General features: G+C 32.8%; 2 protein-coding genes and 1 non-coding gene across 5 annotated transcripts; 1 reads left to right on the forward strand and 2 right to left on the reverse strand.

The window, feature by feature from the left end:
• The first annotated feature begins 1,389 nt into the window (after positions 1-1,389).
• On the forward strand, positions 1,390-6,446 carry LOC107918116 (ubiquitin-conjugating enzyme E2 36). Of its 3 annotated transcripts, XM_016847635.2 has the most exons (9): positions 1,390-2,091; positions 2,443-2,522; positions 3,569-3,596; positions 3,718-3,804; positions 4,226-4,284; positions 5,390-5,431; positions 5,518-5,591; positions 5,973-6,070; positions 6,172-6,446. In XM_016847635.2, the coding sequence occupies exons 4-9, from the start codon at positions 3,753-3,755 to the stop codon at positions 6,207-6,209; spliced, it is 363 nt and encodes a 120-aa protein (XP_016703124.1). In that variant the 5' UTR covers positions 1,390-2,091; positions 2,443-2,522; positions 3,569-3,596; positions 3,718-3,752; the 3' UTR covers positions 6,210-6,446. The 3 variants fall into 3 exon arrangements, with proteins under 3 accessions (XP_016703124.1, XP_016703123.1, XP_040930982.1); XM_016847634.2 differs by lacking the exons at positions 1,390-2,091; positions 2,443-2,522 and adding an exon at positions 3,140-3,314; XM_041075048.1 differs by lacking the exons at positions 1,390-2,091; positions 2,443-2,522 and adding an exon at positions 3,157-3,314 and having other exon boundaries at positions 6,153-6,446.
• Positions 6,447-7,650: 1,204 nt separating this feature from the next.
• Positions 7,651-7,734, reverse strand: TRNAL-CAA (transfer RNA leucine (anticodon CAA)). Its single transcript has one exon. It is a non-coding gene; the product is annotated as a tRNA-Leu (tRNA).
• A 2,762-nt stretch (positions 7,735-10,496) lies between these two features.
• Positions 10,497-15,046, reverse strand: LOC107917788 (TPR repeat-containing thioredoxin TTL1). Its single transcript, XM_016847105.2, has 7 exons — positions 13,608-15,046; positions 12,716-12,911; positions 12,433-12,614; positions 12,010-12,343; positions 11,696-11,900; positions 11,483-11,589; positions 10,497-11,384 (listed from the first exon to the last, which is right to left on the reverse strand). Exons 1-7 carry the CDS (start codon positions 14,495-14,497, stop codon positions 11,232-11,234), a joined length of 2,067 nt encoding a protein of 688 aa, XP_016702594.2. The 5' UTR covers positions 14,498-15,046; the 3' UTR covers positions 10,497-11,231.
• Positions 15,047-16,634: the final 1,588 nt, after the last annotated feature.

Consider the following 16,634-nt stretch of genomic DNA (forward strand, 5'->3'; position numbering starts at 1 on the left):
TTACAAAACCTTATGTTACTATTTTAAAATTGTAAGTTCTCGTTTTATTAGTGATATTAGTGAGGTTAATTGAATATTGATTCAATTGCAAAACTTTAGGTTGCTATTTTTATTCTTGAAGCAAGGTTACAAAATCTTAGGTTGATATTTTAAAACTTTTATGAGAATGTTCAATTTCTTTTTAAATTTCATTTTTTTTTGCATTGGCTCGATGATAATTAAAATCTTATGTTGTTATGTGATAATTAATTTCTATATGGTTCTGGTGATAACTAAAACTTTAATGTTACATGTTGAAACCATTTTTTTGAAAAAGGGTCGACTTTAATATTTAAAAACGAAAATAGGAGTCGTCACTAATTTTTTTTAGGTGTGATCGGATCACCTAGTAATTTGGTCGTTTTAATAAAATATTTCAATTTACTAAAACAACGATTTTCGTCTACGAAATTTGAGAAAATAGGTTCGGGAGTCGATTGCATGTGAGGAAGGGTTAGCACCCTCGTCACGTCCAAAATTGGTACCTAATTGATTAATCAATGTCTTAAGGTCGGAAGTTGAAATTTTAAAATTAATGATTTTAAAATACGATCCCCTTTTTATTAATATTAATTTTAAAAACGCTTAAATTAAAATGAAACGAGCATCAAAGGCCTACTTGTCCCACGATGACAATATGCCACATCCCGTAAGTTAGGATGCGACATTTGAGCCCTCGAGAATAAGTTTGCCTTTAATTTTTATTTAAAACTCAAATATTTAAATTTAAAAGGGTATTCAATCATTTAGGTTCAACAAGAAAATCGAAATCCCGTAAGTTAGGGTACGACTTCTCGAATCTCTAAATACAAAACATTGCTTTATTTTGAAAATTTCTTTTTATGAATTTAAGTAAAAAAATGATATATTTAAAAATGATATATGTGTAGTTTATTTGATCATGTTTAAAAAAAATAGTTTAAAACTTCAAAAGGGTCATATGTGGCTATTAATGATAGTGCAATATACATTTGAAATAACAATGACATAATATGCATAATAAAATATAACATATATAGCATTGATATTAACAAATCCTAATGTTAACATGCATAAACTATAATAAGAAATTGCTAATGATAATATAATAACAATAATAATAACAACAATAATAATAATAATGAATTTAAATTTTGAAAGTACATGAAGAGTGACAAATAAATGAATAATGGAATAAAATAACAATGAAGATAAGGGCAAACATAAAATAAACAAGCCAGATTAAAAAAGGTGGATGAATAAATAAATAAGAGCTAATATAAACTTGATTTGAAAAAGAAATTAAATAAATAAATAAACTAAAAAATAGGATATAATTTTTTTTTAAATAGATAAATTAATTAATATATTAAGTAGACTAAGGATGACATTGAAATCAAACTGAAATTTGGGGTACAAATCGTAAATAAAAAAAGGCAAACAATGATCAAAATAAGACGCGCTGACACTTGCGAGGCGAGGACCAAATGAAAAAATAGCCCAATCTTCGGACACGCGTCCTTACTCTAAGTGCTCAGCATGCCACAGATTAAATTGAACCACACGAGAAATATGTTGCCAAATTTATAAAATAAAAAGGTAAGTAAAAGGGCTAGATTCCAGTGCACCGTAAAAGTGGATGGATCACACTTGAAATAAACCCAAAAGAGTGAAACACGTGGATCCCCCATTTGGAGTGGGTGGGGTTCGGGTTGGCCCTCCCAAAAACCACGCCGTTTTAGCATTTTGGGAGGCCAATTGAAACGGTGCCATTTCAAGGTTCTTATTTAAGCCCCAAAATTTTTTTAAACCTTCACTTTAGCCCTCCCTTCAAAAAGAATTGAAAAAAACTTTTTAACCCTCTCTCTCACCCCTCCTTTTCGACTGAACTCCGGTCAATGGGCCACCGCCCATCCATCACCACATACGGTGGCCAGAGTTCCAAAGAGGGCCTTTTTCGGTCAATTCGGTCTCCCCAAACCTCATTCCAAGGCCAAAAACCCAAAAAATGCCGTCTAAAATTCAAAAAGAATGAAGGAAACCCCTCGGCTTCCTTTTTCGATCGTGAGAAAGGTAAAAGCTTTTGTGTTTTTTTTATAGATACCTATATATCTATGATTTTTTTAAATAAATATGCAATAAAAGATAAGGAAACCACATAATGAAAACTATCGTATTTTCGATCTTTTCTTTCTCGTATATCTCTTTTTTTTTTATTTCTGAAAATAACAAATAGAGAAACGAAGCAAATCACCTTATTTGCCTTTTTTGAATTACTCTGATGTGTTTGTGAAAAAAAAAACAATAAATGAAGTTGATGTGGCTTTTATAGCCGAATACAAGGCCGTTTGCTTCCTTTTTTTTGTCGTTTTGCTATTGATGCTTGCGTGCTCCTCTCTGCTATTTCATTTAATTCTCTTGCAGGTGTTAGAAGCGTGGTGATGGCGTGCAGCGGTGATGGCACGCGTGAGGAGACGCGGCGACTGAAGCTCTTAGGGGGCTAGGTTTTTTTCTTCTACTTGTTTTTTTATTTTCTGATTTGTTGTGGGCTAAGGTTTCTAGGTTTGGGCTTAGTTTTAGTTTGTTGGGTTAAATGAATTTGGGCTGTTGAGCTTATTGTTTGGGTTTTGAATTGGATTGTAATTTTTCTGGACCCTTTTTTATTTTATTTTATAATTTACCCAAGTTAAAATTGGCCTATTACATCACCTTTGGTAAAAGTATTATTTTTTAAGCATGTTTTAATTTATGAGTTACTAATAAATCACTTCAATTAGTAGTATTTAACTACTCTCAACTTATATTCATCAATTTTGAAAATTTATTTTTTACGAGAGCTATCACTTATCTTTTTTATTTCAAATTTAAATTTGTATTACTATTTTTTATTTTATGTACTATCGTAATATATATGAAATGAATATGTTTTTCTCTAGTATGTATTGAATTTATATATTTTGATTGAGTCTTAACTTATTTAATATTAATATTGTTGTTAATAAAAAAATATAAATTTGAATGGACTGAAAAAAAAAAAATTTTTTACGGGTTAGGGAAAATTTAAAATTTTCGCCACATAATGATTTCCAAACAAGGGATTTGAGTCATTTCTTTTTACATAGGTTTTTTTCACGTGTGGTGGGCATGGCATGGCACTGGTATTTATATACAAAGAATCTTAAACTTTATTATCTCTCTCCATTTCTAGATCCCCAAAACCCTCAAATACTTTTTTTTTTTCCATCCCATCGATCTCGCCAATGGCCAACACTAATCTCCCTCGAAGAATCATTAAGGTTTCTCTTTCGATCTCACTGTCATCCTTCTCGGTTTCCTCATTGAAACCCTCAGAAAATCTTCCTTTTTTTTAGAAAAAAATAGTGTGTTCCTTTTTTTGTGTTTCTAGAGTTTGATTTAGTAGCTGAATTGTTTTGGGGTTTTAATGAATCAGAAGCTTCAGTAAATTGTTTTAAGTCTTCCTAGTTTGTTTCTGTGAATTATGTAAATGTTTCATGCTTAATTTTTGTTTCTTTATCTTTGATCTAAACAGGAAACTCAGCGTCTCCTCAGTGAACCAGGTAAATACTTTGCTTCTTTTTTTGAAATTCTTGTTGAATATTGTTTGCTATCGGTTTTTTTTTGGTTTAAATGTTATGGGCTGAAAAATGTTTAATTTGATTGTTTTTCCCTTAAATACAGCGCCTGGAATTAGTGCCTCACCATCAGAGGATAATATGCGATATTTCAATGTGATGATCCTTGGTCCAACACAATCTCCATATGAAGGTAGTTGTTTTTTTTAATCTGATGGGTTGCTGACGCTTTTTCTTTGTGTTAGAAATGTAAAATTTTAGCAGTTATTGTATAATAGTTGGGTCTCGACTGATTGAATACATAAAGATTGACACCATTGCCAATTTTTAGTCATTAAAATGACCTCTATATGCCTTAAGAGTATGATTTTTTATTTGAGAAAATGGTTATGCGTTGTTTATATTATTTCATTTCTATCTTTTAATGAGAAAGAAGGGGCCCTTGTTTTCAGTGTTGAGTGTTGATATATAAGTCCAATTAGCATGGTTTTAAGTCTTATGCTGTGGTTAGTCTGGTTTTTGGAAGTTGTTTCCGGTAATATCTCATCACCTTTTTTTCATTCTGCATTTATGTATAGGATATGATGCATTTTCTTGTTTGGTTATTTGTTTAGGAGGGGTTTTCAAGTTGGAACTATTTTTGCCTGAAGAATATCCCATGGCTGCTCCTAAGGTAGTCAGCATTGAGTTATTCTTAATGTTTAGCATGATCTTCATGTTTTGGCATCTGTTGGGGTATGCTCGATTGATGTTCCTTTGATATATGATATTGATCGACTTTACATTGGGTTTTATTATGAATTAGGGATGCACTAGTTTACATGTAGAGAATGCTGCCTTTGCTTTGTGTGACTGTTTTATCTGTCACGTTTTTACTGTTAGTGCATCTAGTTTCCATCAGTTTCTGTTCTTCTTGGTGATTAAGGATATAATTTCCTTTAGCTTGTCAATGTTTGCTCGACCTTCACTTGTTAAGTTGTTTGTTAGTCAGTGTTGAAGCACACATGCATCATATTGCATATTTGTAGTCTATCTGCTTAAAAATGTTTTTGAATTTCTCTCTATCTAATCGGTACTATATTCTATGACCTTCAGTTTAGTGAACAGATGGAGATACATATACTATCAATGCATCCTATTATTAACAGCCTAATTTCCATGACCTTCTTAGCTCTCTAATATCAAACTCTCTTTCATCTCTTTAACTAGTTGGAGAAATTCATCTGCAATCATATGATTTTCTATAATTTGCTAGTGCTTTGTGATCTTCAACCTTCGTTCTAATAGATTCAGGTTCAACAGAATTTTTGTGAAAAATTGTGTTATTTTCCTTTAAATATGGTGAAGTTTTGGTTCTATATGATTATTTGCTTTAATGACATTTAAGAGGAAAATGTATATTGGAAATGAACATCTAATAGTATGTTATATTCACTGGCTTTCGGAAGTCGTTCTTACTTTCACCTAGGAAGAACCTTTACTTTTGTGGATGCCTTGCCTTCAATTAGTTGCGCAGAACCAACTTTTTTGGCGCTAATGATCTAATCCGTGCTTGCTCTCCTAATTGGACTCTGTATGGCTGATAGGTGGCATTTGAGATTCATTATCTTCTTGTGATCGGTACTTAATTGTTTGATTTCTGAAAATTAGGACCTCTGTCCTCTTTTTGGTGATTGGACTTCATTGTTTGGTTCTCAGAACTTTTCCATCTTCCATTAGTTTTGCCCTTTCTGGTATATTTCGTATTTTTATCCACCTTAACAAATTTGCTGTAACAGGTTCGATTTCTTACAAAGATATATCATCCTAACATCGATAAGGTCAGCTCTACCTGTTCCTTCTTTTGTCCTTATTTTTTGGTGTTAAAGGTGTATTTTATTGTTCTAAGAATTGAGCTTTCTTGCAGCTTGGAAGAATATGCCTTGATATTCTCAAAGACAAATGGAGTCCAGCTCTCCAGATTCGAACTGTACTTTTGAGGTATTATAAGTTTTTGTGAGATGTAACCCTATTACTGTAAATCACAATAGATGGTTTGAGTAACAAGCTTAGAACGTATTACATGTTATTATAGTTATAATTTTTTTTTCTGGAAAATTAGAGATTTCAAGTAAAGATGGCAGTTGAATATTTCTTTTCCACCAATTGCTATTTATGTAGCTTTTGTTTTGCATGAAAGATTTCACTGCTTTTTTTCAAATGCAAATATATTTATATGTTTTTGTGTATGTGTGTGTGTACGTATTATTACTTAGAAAGGGAATTCTTTTATGTTTGGGTTGAAGACATTATTATCTTAAGTTTTTGCGGTATCTTGATCGAGTTTTAGGTCAATACTAAAATTATTATCTTTATTGCTAGCATTCAAGCACTCCTAAGTGCTCCTAATCCTGATGATCCACTCTCGGAGAACATTGCTAAGCACTGGAAAACAAATGAGGCTGAAGCCGTGGAGACAGGTAAAATCCCATGGTTGCAATCTTAGATCACTACTAGAATCAAGGCTGATATGCTTTGATTCTTACGATTGACTGTTCTCAGTTTCCTTGACTATTTACAGCTAAGGAATGGACCCGTTTATATGCGACCGGTGCATAATACAAGTGGCGGAACCGTTAGTGCTCTTAAAATAACATTTTTATGCAATGTAAGCTATTCAATGTTGAAGTTAATGTGGAAATTCAGAAGAATTAATGTTTGAAAGAGTCTGATATTGGCAAAGCTTTCAGCTGCAACCTGAGTTGGAAGCAGTGCAGTCTCATCTCTGAACTTGTAAGATAATATACATTGTTCTCAAAAACTCTGAAATGCTCAAACTAAGGGATTATTCTCTAATACAGCAAAATGTTTAAACGAAATAATTAAATCTAATTGTAATTGTTTAAATTTTGTTGACTAAAGTAGGTGATCATTTTTAATTTAATTATTCCATTGGAATATTTGGAGACATATTTGGCAAATTCTACCAATTTTTTTACCCGTCTTCTCAATTGCTCAGTACTTGCCTCTTTCAACCAAAACTCTTGTGGTTTTTCATATTTAATGCGCAAGTCCTAATTGTATTTTGGCTTATATTGTTGTACTGAGTAATTAGAGGTAGTAATTACATTTTATTTGATAATATAAAATGTAATAATAAATTTATATATTTGTATTCTCTAAACAAGTAATAAATTTTAAAAACCAAATTTAATGTAAGAAAATATTGGATAATGCAATTATTAATAAAAATATTTTTTTTAAAAAAAGTATCTTATGTAACTTTATTGAACAGCTTATTCCCTAGTTATCATTGGTTAGTATTTTGTTTAGTGCAAATAATTTATAATAAATACAGGTTAATATTTAATGGGTTAAAATGTTTGAAAAAATATATCTTTTCAGATTACTTAAATGAAATTAGTAAAATAACATGTAATCATATTTTTAAATAATGTATCATTAAATTAAATTACTTTTATTGTGTAGAATAATAGCTTCTTAATATTTAAATCACCTATTCGTGTGTTTGGATAGTCACATGATAATTAGATTTTAATGTGATTGTTTGTAATTATTAGTATAATTATCTCATTTCTCACCATCTCTAAAGAATTAGAGTGTATTGAAGTGCTCTAATTGTTATATTTTGAAACGTTGCCAGCTTTGACATATAACTGAAAATGCTACAACATCAATTATCAGATTATGGTTTTTATATCGAGAAGTAAAATAATTTTAATTTTTATGACATCAATTATTAATTTATGATCTTTAAATCAAGAAAAATAAATATTTTTTAACTTTTAAATATTATCTAAAAACTAAATTTTAACATCGATACCATATAAAATTTGGGAGGAAACATTACAACATCAACTATTAAATTACGGTTTTTAAATCGGAAAAATTAAAATAATATTAGTTTTTACGACATTAATGATTAAATTACAAATCATAAACCTATAAACTAAAATAATAAATAGCTTTTAAATATAAAGACTAAATTTTATCTTGGACACTATATTTTAAAGGTTAGTAAAATATGAAAAGGTTAAAATGTCAGAAGTGGGATTTGAACCCACGCTCTCTCACGAGAACCAGAACTTGAGTCTGGCGCCTTAGACCACTCGGCCATCCTGACATTTGCGTCAGTTGTCATTTTGTTTGTGGTATTCACAGTATAAGCAGCTGCTAATCACATTAAAAACCAAAAATTAGACTTTAAATTTTTTTGGCTTTAAACTTTTTATTTTTATTTTAGAGTTAAATGTGTAAATTTATCATCATATTATAAAGTAATATTGATATTTGTTATTATACTTTGTTTTTATTAATATTTGCGACTATACTATAAACTATGAGTAAATATTTCAAATCTTATTTCGATTAAAATTTTACATCGAAGTTTTGAATTTTATTAAATTTTACCACTAATTTACCCATCAAGATTAATTTTGATAATTTGATAGCATAATTTAATAAGGAAAGATTTTTACTTTGATTAACAAAAATTTAACTTTATAAATATTAAAAAAACAACTAATTAAGTTACATTTTCTATTTTTTAAAAAAATAAAAACTTGAAAAATTAAAATACATATATCATAAAAGAAAATTTTTAAGTTTTTCTTATAAAATAACCATTTTTATTTAATCTTAATTTATATTAATTAAAATATTAAAGAAAAATATAGAAATAATTTTTATTAGTTTATTCTTTAAATTGTTTTAAATTAAAATTACATTGAAAAATTCAATAATAACTTTAGTGGCAAAATCTAAATCAAATAAAAGTAAAGCAACAAAATTCAGTATAGTGATAAATTTATTTTTAATTCATAAAGATAATGAAAAAAAATCAATCAAACGGAAGCATATACTGACACCACTTAAAAGAATAATGACAAATTACATATTAACCCTTTATTTTATATTGCATTGGCATACTAGTTTCAAAAGCAAGTTTAAAAAGTTGTCTTTGTATTATATTAAAAGGAAAAAAAGCTAAATACTATCAAAAGAGACATGCAGTAGTTTCTTAGGTTAAAAACTCTGCTAAGTAAAATAATATGGTACTTATGAATGTATTTTAATTTAAATCAAATTAATTATGTATAGTATGAAATTATTCGGTACACTGTCAGTGAAATTTTTAGACTCTATAAATAGGGTCAAAGAGTTGACAAATGTCATATAAAAATATAATAAAATATTTTTAAAAAATTAAATATCTCATATGATTCTATGAATTTGAAATTTACACCAATAAGGAATTGATTTTGGGAGGAAAAAGAGTAAAAAAATTTCAATCAAGTTAATAAATAGATAATGAATGGTCAACCACCTCAAAACGGCAGCGTTTTTGTGGTCACATAAATAAAACTAAAATTACCCCACAACGGCTATATTCCCTGCCATAAAAAGTTAAAAACAAAACTTAATTGTAATAAAAATATACAAAAATTCACCGTACTCCGTACAAACGGTAATTCTACAGTACTTTTTACGTACTTTTTTGGATCCGTCCCTCATTTCCGAATGAAGAAAAAAATGAAGGCTTTTACAACGTAGGCCCATTTCAACACGTGCAACCCACCCACACGTGCCTAATTCATCATCATTTTTTTTTAAACTAAATTACTTTATTTATTTATGTCCATCACGTTATTATCCATAGTTCACATCAAATTAATATTGATAGGTTTGCCCAATTGACATTGTCAAATTATTCTCCCTTTTCCGTTCCATCCAAGCAAAACCAATGCCCTTTTTTTTGCTAGTTTTACACCACAAAAATCTATTAATGTTGACAGCTTTATTACTATTTCATATCTTAATCATATAAAATTTCAACAGTTTATGCAATTATTATTATTCTTTTTATATTTATATATGTATATGATGATGAGGATGGCTTCAATAATTTTAACTTAAATAATTCTTTTTTAAAAAAAGAAAAATAGATGATGAGGTTGTGATGATGATAGGATGGCTTCAATAATGGTTCATGTAAAATAGGGAAAAGACAATACAAACGTAAAAGTCTAGAAACCCAAACCCCCCATCAGATAATGCAAAGGTTTTATGAATGGAATGGGGGGAATCTTTGAACAACCTGTAAACTTTTGGAACTAAGCTACTAGCCTTAGCTTTTCTGATAGCTCCTTTTTCCTCACTCTAATTTAATATATACCCACAAAAGATTTAATTAAATCAATTTGTCTTGTAGCCAATCAAACCATTGTTTTTTTTGCTCTTACTTTTTCCCAATCTAAGTTTGTCCCAGAGACAGCATTCATTGGCACAGCACATCACGTGGCCCAAAGGGTCCAACACAGCCCTCCAAAATAAGAAAGGGCTGTGTGCCTGTGTTGCTATGCTTTGTCATGGTCACTGACAAAGGTGCAACACAAACCCGGCTCATTTCGGCACCCACCATTTGTACTTTTGGTCCCTTTTTTTGGTTTAGGTGGGTTTAAGAGGGCAAATACTTCAACTAAACAACACTTAAATGCCCACATGTGAATGCCCCCTCACATGACAAAGGCAGCAAACAACTTCACTTGCAAACAAAATATATATAATATCAACTCAAATATCCTATAATGGAATAGCTAACATGCATTAATGACTTAAGAAACAGATAATGTGGAGTTAGGGGAATGGATGTTTTAGTTCTTTAGACTAATCTAGCTCTCTCCTATCCCCTATCCTATAGGGCACTAGTTTTATATATATACACGCACACATATAAGCATTAAATGGTGTCAACTACCCACCCAACTCTTTAATAAGAAAAAACCAGCCTTCATTTATCAACATATGTATTGCTTTTTCTTATACCCTATCCCCAGTCCCAAGTGATTGAAATCAATTTAATAATGGAGTTGCAGAGAGAAAAGAGGAAAAAAATGGGAATTTTTTTATTGATAAAATGGTTGAGAGAAAAAAGAAAAGAAAAAAGAAACAACAATATTAATGACAACATATTCATCCTTCTTTCACTAACCCAGTAACTAAGTACCCACCAGACATCCAATCATCTCCCTCATGGCTTCTTCAGATGATGTGTATATATCATCACATATATACATGTACAGATCCTCTACTACCAGCCTGCCTGCCTGCCAGTCCTCTCACTGTATCTCTAAAATGTAAAACTAAGTATCCACTTTTTCAATTAAATTGTACACATATTTCTCAATTGTTTCTCCCGTTTTTTTTTTGTTCTTTTTTTTTTTTCAAGTTTCCCACTGAATGAAAGTAGTGATACAAGAACCAGGCTGGCCTACTTTGAAAATGGAAAAGAGAGGGGGAGAGAAATTAAGGAAAAGGTGAAAGGGAGGAAGAAGAACAGGGAACCCTAGAGCAATGAGGAATGAATGAATAAATGAAAACTGCAAAAGGGGGGGAACTAAAAGCTAATTTTATCTGTGGGTTCCTCTGGCATTGGCTGCTAATGGGATTATTATGTAGCTCTGGTTTTATGTCACAGGTACCTGGTAATCCTTATGTGGTGGGAAGGAAAGATTGGAAGGGTAGTGGAAAGAGTTCCCAACAAAATAGACATTTGGGTAGTAGCAAGAAGTGAAACACAAAAAAAAAAGGAGGGTGGACCAAGGAGTACAGTCATTAGTTCTAAAAGCTGTAATGCCTCACCGAGTGTTCCAGCATTTCCCGACTCGGGCACACCATTTCCTTCACCCGGCTACCGTTTTTGTATATCTTGAATGTTGGTACAATCCTCACATTCTCAACGTTTGCAATCACTGGACTCTCATTGATGTCCACCTTTATTCCAAAGAAGCAACAAAAAAGTAGAGCAGAAATCGTTATTCTCCCTGCACTGCAATAAACCATGGATGGAGAAAGAAAAATGCGACACGTACCTTAAGAAAATTTATGGAGGGATAACGACCACATAGAGCATCCACAAATGGAGATATCTGTTTGCATTGCAGGTTGGAAGCCATCTTGAAATGGACTACAGAGATGCCTGTGGATCAAAATTAACTCTCAAGAGGATTGCAAGATTGAAAAAAACCAGAGAGAGAGAGCGATTGAAGTAATGAAGATAATTCAAAATGCAAGGTCAACATTACCTGGCAGAGATATTGCAGCTCTGAACTGCTCAAGACTGCATACTTCTTCTACTTCGCCACCGAACTTCATATTATAAACCTCTTCACCGCGGGATTTCTTCAATGCAACTTGTGCATGAAAAAGAGATTCAGCAACTTCATTGTCATCAGGAAGTTCCCTTCCCAAAACTTCATAATCTCGGACAGCTTCAGCCCATCTCTCTAGCTGTACTTCACAATGACTGATGATCAGTATGAAGCAAACAAATTCGGGTACACCCATACACAAAGATGTTGATCATTATGATGAAGGAAAGCTTTAAAGAATTGTTTACCTTGCTATTACATGCTGCCCTTCTAAGAAGGGCTTTTATGTAGTTTGGTTGGATACTTAAAGCTTGGTCACAATCTTCAATAGAACGCTCCCACCGCCCAAGCTTAAACCAACATGCTGCTCTGTTACAATAAAGGATAGAATTCGAAGGATCATGCCTGAGGCCATCCCCATATGCTGAGCATGCCTCAGTGAACCTTTCAGATTTGAAGAGATCATTCCCACGTGCTCGTGCTCTTGCAACCAACCTCACATTGTTAAGCAGTACAGCAACTTCAACATTTCGGGGATCAACCTGTCCAGCCTTCTCAGCAGCTGTAACTGCATTCTCAAACCTGCAAGACATCCATCGTCTATTTTACAATGGTCCCAAAATCCTTGCCATCTGTTATATATGATGAAAGTTGGCATTTTTTAAACTGACCTTCCAAGTGCCATCTCCATTTGTGCTTGAACAAAAAAGATATACGCTTCAACAAGCATGCCAAAGTATTTAGTTTGCAAGGAGTTACTGCATGATTCTAATTTAGGAACAACTGAAAGGCTTGATTCAGCATCATCAAGTTGATGGAGTTTCAAAAGGGCTTCCACTCTACACATAAAAAGCTGTAAATTCAATGTGAACCAGTTCAGCCATTTTCAATGTCTGTTAACTGCACAAAATTCTTCGAAATTAATGGATGGAAAGTTTTAGACAAGTTCTTTACCTGAGGAGAAAAGTCAGCACCAGCGGCAATACCAGCATCAGCTTCCCTTAATGCACTTCTCCAGTCCCTAATTCTCCGGGCATCTGTGCACTTGTTAAGATGCCTTTCCACTGCCTGCAACTTCTGCAACTCCATTGGATCTTGTGGTTGCCCGGGAAACAATAAATGCTTCCTAGCATTCTCAACATGCCCTACCCTGAAATAGAATTGAGTTAAAATTGGAGCAACCTAAATATTATATGCACATTTGACTAATGTTGCGAAATGAGAAGTGATATCAAAATGCCTACGATCATTAGAAAAGAAAAGGCAGGCACAAAGCAAAGTAAATACTGAAACACATAACAGACAAGTTCATCAGCTACTAATACCCTTTGGCAATGGATCCTTCTAAATAACATACAAGAACTCATCATTCGAAGGAAACTATGGGATATGCAATCCTAAAGATTTCAACTGGATGCGTAAGCCTAGCCAAGCTAATCCTATAAATACAAACAGTAAAATGAGAACCATATAACTAAAAGGAAATTCACAGAACAGACATGACATATAAAGAAATACAGATCAGAATTCTGCCTAGACATACAAAATAAAAGCACAAATGGATCTAACAACCTACAACTATGCAGATGAAAGCATTAGCATTAGTCACATCTATTCACCAGATGAAAAACTTAAGCAACAATCATCAAGACAGAAACCTTGTTATCAATGTAGTACAAGAACCACAGTTGTTACCAGCAAGACTAGATCCAAAACATCTAGAAAACCATCACTAACTCAAAATTATCCCCAGAAAAAAACTCCCACCGACACTCTTTGCTTCACCAATGTAGGTGAAAACATAACGCCAAATATATGAATTTTTATGTATTGTAGCTGTTTTCACCTTAACAATAATGAAGCCAATCTCTGATGAGCCCTCCCATAATTAGGATCCAATCTAACCGCTTCTTCACATTCCTTGACTGCCTCACCTACTCTCCCTAAAGCCGTCAATGCAGCCGCTCGGTTACTCCGGTAAGCTGCGTTCGCCGGTGACAAAGCTATAGCCTTATCATACAAACTCAAAGCCTCTAAAAAATGTCCCTTTTTGTACATCTCATTCCCAACTTTCTTGAGTTCCTCAGGTTCCAAGTTCCCCATTGCCTTCCTCATTACATCACTTGCATTCCCCCGGTTTCCCAGGGTGTGACTGGGTTCAAAGGCGGTGCCTCTGGAAGGCGTAACGGGTCCAGTTCCCACTCCCCCGGCCCGCATTATGCTGCCGTGGCCATAATTACCCGACCCAGAGCCTAAAACGTCGGTTCTGGAGCTTCGGTTCACTGCCATGCCGGTTTTTATGATTCTCCCAGAAGGGCATATGTTTCCGGTCGGGAGAACATTGACTGCCGGCGAGTTGACAGTGCTTTGACCCGAATAGATCAACGGGTGGGTCGTGGCAGTGTTGGGTTTGGATCTGGTCTGAGCCGGTTTCATATTCCCCGTCGATGCTGTTGGGCTCGTTTCGCTTGAACCGGATAGTTCACCAGAGTGGTTATTCCGACCCGATTCAGATCTCCTAGCGGTCGCGTTAGACGAGTTCCGACCCGAAACGGATCTGGACGAACTGGAGCTCGAACTCGTCGTAGTCGTAGTAGTAGTGGTCGTAGTCATCGTCAGACCCTGTTGCCCTGTTCGGAGCGGGGACACAGGTGAACCCAGATCGAGTTCACGGAAATCGGGCTTATTATCATAATCCCGACCCAACTCCGTTTCCGGCTTTACAAGATGCGACATTTTGCCTTCCTCTTTCTTTCCCCTCTCACTAAAAAAAAAATGGGTTGGCTCCAATTTCCTTCCCCTTCCCCTTCCCCTTCCTCCCCTCTCTCTCTATTTCCTTCGAGTCTTTTATTGATAATGTGAGTGAAAAAAGAAAAGAAAGAACTTGAAGTGAATGTAGCAAGAAAGGACAGAGCTTGGAGAAGAATAGGAAACCAAAAAAAATAAAAACTAGGAAGAAGAGATTTAAGAGAGAGAGAAAATGAAAGGAAAGGAAAGAAAGAGATGGGGATCTCGTGATATAAAAGTAAGAAGCAAAGAATGAATGTGAAAAAAAAAATTTGAGAGCGAGAAAGGGTTTTACAGAGAGATAAGAAAAAGAAAAGAAAGAAGAACTTGGAAGAGAAAGAGCTTTTTATTTATTTACTCGCTTCTTCTTCTTCTTTTTTCTTGTTTATTAATTAATTTTAATTTTATTTTTCTAAATTTTTTTCAGCTGCTGCTTCACGAGACGGGTTTTTCATTTCTTGGGTTAATTACAAATCAGGGGATCAGACCAATGGATCCACAGTAATTATTTCTTAGTATCATATATGTAAAGTATTTATTATTTAGGAAATTTCTTAAATCCACATTTCTAACTCCAACTTCATCCATATTATTTTTTTATATCCGTTTTTCAAGATTTATGATTGATTCTCTTTACACTTCAATATGAATTCAGTATATACTAAAACTTATTTAGAAATCAAACTTAAAACAAATATTAACAGAAAAATTGAACTTATTTAGAAATTAAACTTAAAAAAATTCTTGATATTATATACTAAATACTTTCTCATATTACACTAGTGAATAATTATTTTAACTCTATCGGCCTGATTTGTAATTAACACTTCATTTTAATTTTGCTTTGTTTGTTGTTTCTGCTAACTGCTAACGGGCTATGTCTTATCCCACTCTCATATCAAAGAGAGTAAAACACACTATTTATAAAATGAGAAATTAGGAGACATAAAATGAGAAATTAATGCTTTTTTTTTCTATCAGATAATGCAAAATTCCTTTTTTTCACAAAAATTATTATCGCATCAATTTTATATTATAGCGCGTGAAGCATACTAAGTGATATAGCGAGTGGGAAAGCAAAACTAAAATTGCATGAAAATAATTAAGAAAGGAGACGTGAGTAAGTGAGCAGGTCATCATCTTGTTCAGTGTTCTATTTTCCTTTTAACTCTCTTTTTACAACACTGCCCACAGTCAAAATATACAGCCAACTTTTTTTAACCGCGGTAAATTTAGTTCAAATTTTACTGAGCTCGAGTCTTTCTCTTCCAAACAAAGTCCAAACAAAGCCATCCCTTAACCACGTGGCACATATCCTGATGCTTGTGGCCCCACTTTAGAGCACCAGCAAACATCAATGTCAAACCACCAGTCCAAAATTATTATTTTTTTACATATAAAAAAATAGTATAATTAAACTGTGACCTTTTCAATTATTTTAGCGAAAATTTAGCTTACCATAATCTCTAGTTTAGTGAAAATTTCATATCACAACTAAAATAAATAAATCTAATATTAAATTTTTATATTTTTTTAGTCAGATATTTTTATTTTTTATAAATTTAAATTCTTAAATTTTCTTTAAAATCGGAATATTTTTATTATTTAATTAAAGTGGATAATAAATTGAAATATTCAAATAATAAATCTAAATTCGTTATCAGTTCAGTATATTTAGATGATTTTTTAAACTGTATATGTGAAAGAAAAAAAAAGGCAAATTTTTATTTTCTTTTTCTTTTTATGGTATTTATGTAGTGACTTAAATTCATGACTGCTAATTTTCATCCCCTAGATTGTTGTACTTCCTACCAGATTTTTTACTTGCTTACGCAATCCATAAAGGCCAACACTTAATTACCCAAATTACCCTCATGTGCCTATTAATTACAAAATTACTTGAAGCCATGCAAAACCCCCACCTGTTCACTCCCTTCGATTGTCTCGAGAAAGTGAGTGAGAGACAATGTCAACTTCAATAGCATAAAAGAAAAAGGACCCCCACAAAAGCCGAAAAAGGCCATCAGTGGCTTTATTGTGAAATTGTGGGTTTTATCAGGGTTAAATATGGAAGTTGACGAACCTG

The sequence above is a fragment of the Gossypium hirsutum genome, chromosome A01, assembly GCF_007990345.1.
Source record: "Gossypium hirsutum isolate 1008001.06 chromosome A01, Gossypium_hirsutum_v2.1, whole genome shotgun sequence".
Lineage (NCBI taxonomy): Eukaryota > Viridiplantae > Streptophyta > Magnoliopsida > Malvales > Malvaceae > Gossypium > Gossypium hirsutum.

Bases quoted from the DNA above. Each gene is read 5' to 3' on its own strand.
- LOC107918116 (XM_016847634.2), top strand. From the start codon at position 3,279: ATGGCCAACACTAATCTCCCTCGAAGAATCATTAAG. The intron at 3,315-3,568 runs GTTTCTCTTTCG...TGATCTAAACAG, and splicing joins TCCCTCGAAGAATCATTAAG to GAAACTCAGCGTCTCCTCAG. The intron at 3,597-3,717 runs GTAAATACTTTG...CCTTAAATACAG, and splicing joins GCGTCTCCTCAGTGAACCAG to CGCCTGGAATTAGTGCCTCA.
- LOC107917788 (XM_016847105.2), bottom strand. From the start codon at position 14,497: ATGTCGCATCTTGTAAAGCCGGAAACGGAGTTGGGTCGGGATTATGAT. The intron at 11,590-11,695 runs GTAATGTTGACC...TTTGATCCACAG, and splicing joins AGCTGCAATATCTCTGCCAG to GCATCTCTGTAGTCCATTTC. The intron at 11,385-11,482 runs GTACGTGTCGCA...TTTGGAATAAAG, and splicing joins CCTCCATAAATTTTCTTAAG to GTGGACATCAATGAGAGTCC.